General features: G+C 40.6%; 1 protein-coding gene across 2 annotated transcripts in view; it reads left to right on the top strand.

Annotated features, from left to right (window-relative positions):
• The first annotated feature begins 783 nt into the window (after nucleotides 1-783).
• The window catches only part of Cd28 (CD28 molecule), a 34,682-nt gene continuing 26,018 nt past the window's right edge, over nucleotides 784-9,447 (top strand). For both annotated transcript variants that reach the window (XR_013109517.1, XM_034499019.2), the window contains exon 1: nucleotides 784-917. Coding sequence is in view for 1 of the 2 variants with exons in the window: in XM_034499019.2 (XP_034354910.1) it covers nucleotides 863-917 (55 nt within the window). In the remaining variant the exon portion in view is untranslated. The remainder of the gene's footprint in view (nucleotides 918-9,447) is intronic.

The raw sequence follows: 9,447 nt of genomic DNA, 5'->3' as shown, positions 1-9,447 counted from the left end.
GAAGAGGAATGTGGAGCTGGCCATGTTGGTGCGCTAGCCCTGTCTACAAAAGGCCCAGAAGTTGAGGAGAGGTGTGGAGGGCTGGTTACAGAGGCCCTGGGATGTCCCTGTGGTGCATCTTCCAATGGTCTGATTTTTGAATGGTTCTTTGAGGGACACAGGGAACATGAGGTAGCAAGGGTGTTTTGTTTGCCTCCGTTTCCCTAAGAAAATATGGTGTTTTTATGACTTCCTCTTTGCTCTGGAAATTTCTGCAGCTGCTCAGATGCCTGGGTGCTTGCCAAGTGTGTACTTGGAAGCAGTTTTCAAAGTTGGTAGAAGTGAGTTGTACATACATTCCATAGGATTACCTTAAGATTACTAAAAACATTGATTTCATAACATTTATGTAGAATTTAAACATTTACGTAGAAATCTCAACTTCCCACATAGCCTTGTATTTAGGACTTGTCTGTAAGAGTTTGTCTCCCGTGAGAGGTGTTTCTTCTTTAAAATGCCTTGTTTGTCTGCTCTTCTTGTTGCTGGACCCTAAGCACCCACATTTCACAGTGCTGATTCTCATCAGCAAATAAGTCTCCTGGGCACATTATCTGATGGTTGACACTCTTTTCAGTGAAAAAAAAAAAAAAAAAGAAGAAGAAGAACTGGTCGCTAAAAGAAGTAAAAGTCAAGTCATCAAAAACAATGTAATATCCTGTGTGAAAGTCACGAAGCCTTGTGGTTTGAGTCCCTTGATCATGTGCCCTGTAAAGTGGCCCTGGATGGCAGAGAGTCATAGACCTTGGCAGGTGCGACTTCAGTTCACACCACACTCTGCCTTGCTCACAGAGGAGGGGCTGCAGCCCTAACCCTCATCAGGACAATGACACTCAGGCTGCTGTTCTTGGCTCTCAACTTCTTCTCATCAGTTCAAACAGGTAAACAATTTTGATATTACTTCTTCCCTAAGTTTTTTTTATTTGTGTTCTTGTGACCAGCATGGTATATATTAAAACTGTAATGACCTGTGAAATTTGAACACATTTAAAGTTTTACACTAATAGGACAAGCTACTATTTAGAAACTAGCTAATTATCATAATGCAGTAAATAGAACTTTAACAAAAGTCCTTTGGGAAGAAATAACATTTCATTTAACAACTAGTCCTAAGAACTTTTATATTCGGAATTTTATTTATTTATTGTTTTGGTTTTTTGAGATAGAGTTTCTCTGTGTAGCCTTGGCTGTCCTAGAACTCAGTTTGTAGACCAGGCTGTTCTCAAATTCAGAGACTCACCTGCTTCTGCCTCATGAGTGCCAGGATTGAAAGAGTGTAACGACATTGTCCAGGTCAGGATTTTACTTTTTACATCCTAGAATACCGTGATAAGTAAGAATTTACCGTAAGTAGGTAAATTCTGAAGGTTTTGTATTAGCTTGTCTGGATGCATATCTCAGTTCTTCCTAGTAGAGTTTGGGCTAGTATTTAGATGACCTAAATCTCTGTAAAATGGGACCCTAAATGAGTATCACCTCAATTTCATTGTGAGGTAAAATGATCATTGTGAAGGTCTTAGTTCATGCTTGGCCAGTAAACATGGCATTCATGTAAGTACTATGTCTACCTGAATTCAGAGAGTGCCAAGAAGAATCCTGTAGTAAGCACAGAAGCTCGTACAGATACTAGTAAGTTTCCTTTTACTGTTGGATGAAATATGTTTATTTAGGTTAAAATCTTTAAAATTCTCAATAATAATGGCAAGGAGGCTATATATTTATTAACTAGAACTTTCTTATTCTGAACAGTCTTTGGTCCTCACAAGTAAGAGCTGTTTATTGTCATAAACTCCATTCCAAATGAAGAAACCATTGGAAGGAGGCCATCTATTGAAGAGAATGTTCAATAATTTCTCTAGAGGATACAGTTCCCCAGTATCTGGCAACAAATATTTACAGCTAAAGAGTCTTTAAAACTTATTTTTAAAAGGTTTCTGCACATCATGTTTAAGGGATCTTAACTTTTTTTTTAAGGAATACTTAAGACATCTTAATTTACTAGATAGTAAGGCCTTACCCATATTTCAACACTGGTGATTTTACACAAAATGCTTTTCTGTTGCCCCCTGTGGACACCCATTTGTCACAAACTCATGTATTTTCTTTGGAAACATTTTGGGTTGGACTCAAGGCTTTGTACTTTTCCCCTTTGAGAACCTTTACAGGGGGATAGCTAAAAGAGAAGTTGTCAAGTTCGTGCACATGTGGATCATTGGTTTTATTAACCTTAAGATAGGTTTTGCTTCACAGACACCAATTCATTTTCCTACGAACTCTTAGGATTTGATGCCAAGTGGTCACTGATGAAGTGGGATGAGGTACAGGTAGAACGCTAAGAGAAGGAAGTTAAAAGAAAAGGAAGATAATTGCAAATGCAAAGATGTGTGACCCATGGAAAAGGATGTGAAGCCTTTTGTGTGCTTTTCATTTCTTTCTTCATGTCTACTACCTTGAACAAGGAAATTCCCTGGTCAAATGTTATTGTCTGGGGCTGGGGATGTAGTACAGTTGGCAGAGTACTTGTCTAGCATACATGAAACCCTGGGTTTGATCCCAGCACAGAATAAACGAGGCATGGTAGCACATTCCTCTAATCCAATGGAGGCAAGAGGATCAGAATGATCAAAGTCATCCTTGGCTACATAACACATATGAGGCTAACCTGGACTGTATGAGACTTGTAAGAGAATTAAAATGTGCCGGTGTGTTAGGGGCAGGTCTTTGTATTCATTAATTGAATAATTTTGACTAATTGGCTCACAGCATACATTAATATACTTACTTGATGATACTTAAGTGTAACCTGATTCTCGTGGCTTGAATGATACAGCAGAAAGATCATTATGGCTCAATTATAGAAGTATGATACAGGAAGGGTTAGGAAGCCGTACCTTAGATGTTTCCTCTACTAAAGTTATGTGTTTTGTATGCATATTGGATAATAGTTCTCCTGAGATCTGAAAAGACAGGATGCTGTTGGGTTTTGGAGTGTGAGTCCAGCTCATAGCTGCAAGTTCCTGAGAGCATAATCATTTGTGGTTGATAGTAGGAGTGTGTAGGTAACTTACATCATTGGTTCTATCTATCTGTCTGTCTATCTATCCTAGCCTTTTGCTACTTTTTGACCTTGTAGTCTAAAGACTAAACTCAGGAAATACCTGTTTACTTTTCGATGAGAGCATTTCTTTTCATGTCTCCCCAAATCTTAGTGGATGGAGCATGTCAAAGTGGCTGGGTTGAACATGATTGATTTCTCCAATGATTCTCTATTCCCCCTTAGAACTCCTTTTCCGTAGAGAGGCATAGTAAAATGATTGACATTTAATAAAAGTCATATCTACAAAGCAGAGTAATTAAAAACTTTATTCTTGCTCGGCCTTTGGCAAATGACTTCCTCTGTAGTAGACGCACAGAGAGAAATAATTGGCTTCTCACGGCTAAGTGTGGCTCTGAGGCTGGGCTCGCAGAGTAAGATAAGAAGAGATGAGTATGGAGGAATGTAATGTAATCAGCAGACTGCAGCTTTTGCACTGATTCTGATGCACTGCGGCCAGCTCTTCTGACTGTTAAAATCTGACCAGGCCTTCTGTCATTTGAAGTACATTTGATAGCTACTTCCAAAATATGGCATTTGCTAAGAATTTGGTTCACTACCATGCTCTTAATTAATACACTATCATTTCAGCTGCCTCTCAACTACCCTCTTTTAAAGGCAACCCAGCTAGCAGAGACTTCAATAGCAAGGACTTTTAAAATTAATATTGATTTATCAATTCCAAGAAGTAGAATGAGTCATTGCCACAGGCAGATCAGAAGAAACGAATCTGTGATCGTTACTGTGAAGAGCAGGCGTGCAAACATTTGCTGTGGGGGAAGGGCTCTCTTGCCTCCCTTCCTTAGGTATGGACTCTTCTTTTAAATGTTCCTCCCCTTTCTATTTTCATGAGTGAAGAAATTCCCTGTGATTCCTGTGATTGTCTTGTGTGGATATCTTCCTACAAGTATTTCTTGTAGACAGTGTGCTGACCTCGACAAAGTGAAAAAAAAAAATTATGCCACTAAGATCCCAGAAGCAAATTTCATTTGTGGTTTATCATCTGAGGCCATTGTTCTTCTTGTTCACCTGCACAGACGTTAGTGGGGACACACTAACTTGTCTGAGACTAGAAGGCATGGACCTCACAGAAATCACAATTACCTCATGGCAGGAGGTTGACAGGGATAAATCCTTTTCTCCTCTCCTCTCCTCTCCTCTCCTCTCCTCTCCTCTCCTCTCCTCTCCTCTCCTCTCCTCTCCTCTCCTCTCCTCTCCTCTCCTCTCCTCTCCTCTCCTCTCCTCCCCTCCCCTCCCCTCCCCTCCCCTCCCCTCCCCTCCCCTCCCCTCCCCTCCCCTCCCCTCCCCTCCTCTTAGTCAAACTTGGAGAGAAATGACCTGGGTGCTTTTGTGACTTACTGGAGGAGTGTCAGGTTCTCTAAGTCAGGAGAGGCTTTCTTTGGACTCTCCAGACAGCACCGCGGCCACCCACCAACACAACTAGTCAACTAGTTAACCAACTAAAGAGGACCAAAACAACAAATGCTCAACACACCCAGAGCTTTAGCAGGAATTTTGGGCGAGCAGGAATTAGTCCCTGAAGCTGGGGGAGCAGGTGCTGGCGGCAGGGGATGGGGTGGGGTGGGGGGAATTAAGGCCTCAGGGGTGGGGGAAAGCATGCACAAAGTGGGTTCTCTCTCTCTCTCTCTCTCTCTCTCTCTCTCTCTCTCTCTCTTTTGTGACTCTAAGTTTGACTGCCCTAAGCTGTAGAAGAGAGGTTTGCTCAGTGGGATCAAGAAGTCCCCAGTTTCTTGGCAGAGACTCAGGAAGGGAGTGTTTTCTCTGCCCTTAGTGATTCATTGCTAATGTCATGGTTTTGTCTTTGTATCATTATGCAAATTGTATTTGTATTCTTCTTCATGGTGGTGCAGAGTCTTTTGCTTAACTTCGAGCTCCTTTATCTCCACATCATGGTTACCGTCATCTCCTTGCCACAATCATCGTTATCTCTCATGCTGGTTGGCAAGGTAACCAGGTTAACGATGTCATTCAGAATTACTTACAGTTCACATTAGTCTCTAATCTAATCATGAAATCCTTTCCACAGCTTCTGAATCATGTTGCTGGCTCATAATCAACCATATAATGTATAATCAAAACATTTAAGTCTCTCCATTGCCCACCAGTTCATTTAGACATCTTATTTATTGACATGTCCCTCATTCTAACAATGACACTGGTTCTTTTATTGAGAACTTAGGTGGGTGTTGGAATTTTCAACCATTCATTTTTGGATTATGTTGTGTGTTTGTGTATTTACAGGTACATGTGAGTGGAAGTGGAGGGCAATCTCAGATTCCATTTTTCTGGTACTCACCACCATTTCTTTTTTGTTTGTTTTTTGTTTTTGGACTCTCTGTTTTGGGTCTCTCCCTGGCCCAGACCTTGCCAAGCAGACCTCACTGGCAGCCCAGTAAGCACTAGAGATGTGCTTGTCTCTGCCTCCCTGGCACTGGGATTATAGGTGTATGCCATCACACCTAGCTTTTTAATATGACTGCTGGTTATTGAACTTGGCTCTTCATGCTTGCAAGGCAAATACTTTACCAACTGACCTATCTCTCCAGAGTCAACATTTTAATTTTTAAATCAGTGATCAAGTAGAAGGTTGTGGTTTTCTTGGCTTGGGGGTACTTTGCAGAGGAGGAAAACCCAGAACGTCACTTAGATGTATTTGCAGTTTGTTTGGGACCTGGTAACTGTCTTTGCTATTGAGTGGTACTAATACATAATTGGAGATCAGCAGGGATCTACCTGAAACACACTGATTCTATCCTCAGGGTGTAAGTGTGAAATGGCACATAGGAAAAAAATGTTTTCTTCTATTGTGACACTCCAGGGACCCCAAAACAGAATGCTAGCAAGGGTCTGTTTTTTAAAGTGCTGGCTCCTCCATGTGCTTTGGTGAGCTAAGTTCTCATTCGTGCACTCCTTCAGCAGGTATTTATTGAAAATCTTCTATGCGCAACATACTAGTCTAGTTCCTGTGACAGATTAAAACAAAAACACTTTAAGATGTGATAAAGTAAAAGGGAGAATTATAAAATCTTAGGGTTTTTTTTTTTTTTTGCAGTCTTATGTCAATTATGAATAGCATCCTATCCACACTAATTTATTGTTGTAGAAAACAATTATAAACCACAGGTGTTTATATGAGAGGAAACAGGTATTTTACAATTTGCAGAGAAGAAACCTGTGTTGATGGTCACTAGATATTGAGAGAGAGAGAGAGAGAGATTACATTGTCAAGCATCTTGAGATTGTGTTGGATGCCTTTGGGCTGCTCTTATCTTAGTTTATCCAAGCTAATTTCTTCTGTGCCCTATAAAAGGCTCTTAACTCCAACATCCTCCACTGTGTCACACACCAGCACCCGCCCTTCTTGACCTTATCAAGGGTGTATTCATCTTGTGGTTCCTTCTGTCCATCTCTGTTGTTTCTAATCTACTGTTTTTTACACTTTTTTTGGGGGGGGGTGTGAAAGTTCACCTCCTTGAGGAAAAGTCTGCCTTTATTGTAAGAGGTGGTCCTATGAAAATGTAGCTCACTTTAGCAAATATTTATTAGACCTCTCATATCTTAATCCTTCACAACACTGAGGAAACAGAGGGAAAGGACAAGAAGCACAAGGGCACAGCACACAAGACCTATTTGGATCATAAGTTGAGTTCTCTAGCTTTAATGGGCTCTGCAATTTTGTTGAGAAGCTTTGTAATAGGACACAACATCTGGAAACAGCTACATGATGACAGTTGGGCATTCTTCTACCTTACCTCATGTTGCTATACGATGCTTTAATGGCTTTGCATGTACTATCCTTATAGTCTGGGATACCCCTTCTACCTATCACTTGAAGATCTTCTTTGAGACCCTGAATATCAAAACATGGGGCTTCTGTTTTCTTCAGAGTTCCCAAAATTGTTATTGAGAATTGATAACATCTGTTTTGTATCCCGTCTATTATTAGCTCCTTGGGAAGAGGCTCTTGTCTCATTTGCTCATTTAAATTTGGTGTTGGGCATAAATGCTGGAAGCACGTGGAGTTAATCAAATATTTGTTGAAAAAGAAAATGAACTTGCAATGTGTCAGAAATAGAGACACATCAAATGAGCACTCTGTCAAAATTAATGTAGGAGCTGGGCGTTGAGCTCATGCTGTAGTCTTAAATCCCAGTACTCAGAAATTAGAGGCAGGAGGATTACCAGAAGCTGTGGGCTAGTCCGGGTTATTCAGTAAATTTTATGCCAGCCTGGCTATAGTGTGACACCTTGCCTCAACTCCCCACTCCCAACAACAAATTATTGAAGGATCGTAAGTTTTTATGAAGAGTTGGGAATTGAAATGGATGCTGTAGGTAGGTAGGATGCTAACAGGTGATGCTATTGATGAAAATTGCTAGTTAACATTTAGTTTGCACTTACGTTGTAGACATTGTTCTACTTGCTTTCCCATTGTTTAAGGCATTCAGTCTCCCACTAAAGCCCATTAAGAAATTATAATAATTATAACATAATTCATAGATGGGAAAATAGAAATACCAAGCAGGTCCAACTAGCCACATACTTTTACATATTTCCTAGCATCCCACAGCTAGGAAATATGTAAAACCCAGTGCGTTGCTTCAGGGTTCATGTTCTGACCAAGGTTATGTTACCTGAGAAGGAAGGAAATTAGTAAAAAAAACAAAATTAGAGATATGGTTCCATGTTCTTGGCAGTCAGACTTGGAAGTCTAGGGAGGTGGGAGATGACCAGGTTAAAATAAAGGGCTGAATTCTGATAACAACGCTGGAGTTGGATTTTCAGGGTGTCACGAAGCAGTGGAAGAGACTCAGAAGAAAGCACTTAGCAACGCTTACCTGTGGAAGCAGAAGGCATGGGAATGGCAGACTGGTTAAACGGATCAAGAAAACTGAGTTGAACAGAATCTGGGAACTTTCTCTGGTTAGGAGGCAGCTGGAGTGAGCACTGGGACAGAGCACAGGCTTCAGAGGGAGGGCGGGAGAGACCTAAAGAAACATTATTGAAATCAAAGGATGAAGGGCTTCCTGAGAAGACTGGAGAAGGGAGGAGAAATGAGTGATGCTCACAAGGGGGCCAGTCAGACTTCTGAGTTTAGGGAGAGCTTTGGGGATGGAAGAGAAAACTTCTCAAGATGAAGAGAAAGCTGAGTAGGACAAAACAGTAGTGCAAAAAAGAGTGAGTGGATAGACAAGGCAAGCCGATCAGGAACCGGATCTCCTGTTGTGTGTGTGTGTGTGTGTGTTTTTTAACAAAACAACAATGCAATAAATGGTGCAATTAAATGACTTAGCCATGTCTGATATGTGAAGGAAGAGCTGGATGTGTGTGGGTGCATGCATGTGTGTATGTGTATATGTGTATGTGTGTGTGTGCTTCTGAGGGACTAGAGGTGAGAAAATATTCTTAGGAGGAATAGGAAAGGAGGGGGAAAAAGAGGGGGAAGGAAGGTTGGGAAGTTTTCTCAAGAGATGTGAAAATTAGAGAGAGGACAAATCTCTAAGTGCACAGTGTGTGTGGGCTTGACCTCAGCTCCTGGCTAAGATAACAGGGGCACAAGGTTCAAATCAATGGGAAGCTTCCAGTTTTCAGTCAGGGATGTTAATCTTAGCATCTCTCTATGGGTTTTGTTTTGTTTTGTTTTTGGAATAAGGATGTAGCTGCTTGATCTCTGGAAGACCAAGACTGATTTACTTTTTTTTTTTTTTTTAACTTTCTATTTCACCCCCAACTCTAAATGTAAATCTAAGGATTTCTCAAGATGGGGAGATGTGATTAGGAATTTTAGTTTGTCACATCATGACTTACATTATCTGGGTATCAATTTACTCATCTGGTACAAGAAGGGATTGGATTAGAGAATGTGTTTTATACATACATACATACATACATACATACATACATACACATATATCCATGCACACATATACACACACATATATACACATAGTTACATACATACATCTCTATCTCTATCTCTATCTCTATCTCTATCTCTATCTATCTCTATCTCTATCTCTATCTATCTCTATCTCTGCAGAGAATTGCAAGCCAGTTATCTCTGAAATCTCTTAGATCTGTTGTTTAGAATCTTAGATGTTATGTATTTCTAAATGGCTGCAAGGTTTGGGGAAGCAATTTTGCCTTTGTTGACTCTTATTTTCCACTGTAAAGTTCAGGTCTAAAACAGTCATTATTTCCAAAATTCCAGGCTCTGACACCTACCCAGAGGAGTCTGTGTATGTCAGCCCTGAGCAGCCTCTTCAAATGTTTAATATTCACAGAAAGCAGAACAG

The sequence above is a fragment of the Arvicanthis niloticus genome, chromosome 3, assembly GCF_011762505.2.
Source record: "Arvicanthis niloticus isolate mArvNil1 chromosome 3, mArvNil1.pat.X, whole genome shotgun sequence".
Lineage (NCBI taxonomy): Eukaryota > Metazoa > Chordata > Mammalia > Rodentia > Muridae > Arvicanthis > Arvicanthis niloticus.
The sequence above is the reverse complement of the archived record's forward strand: the minus strand, read 5'-3'. Positions and strand labels throughout refer to the sequence as shown.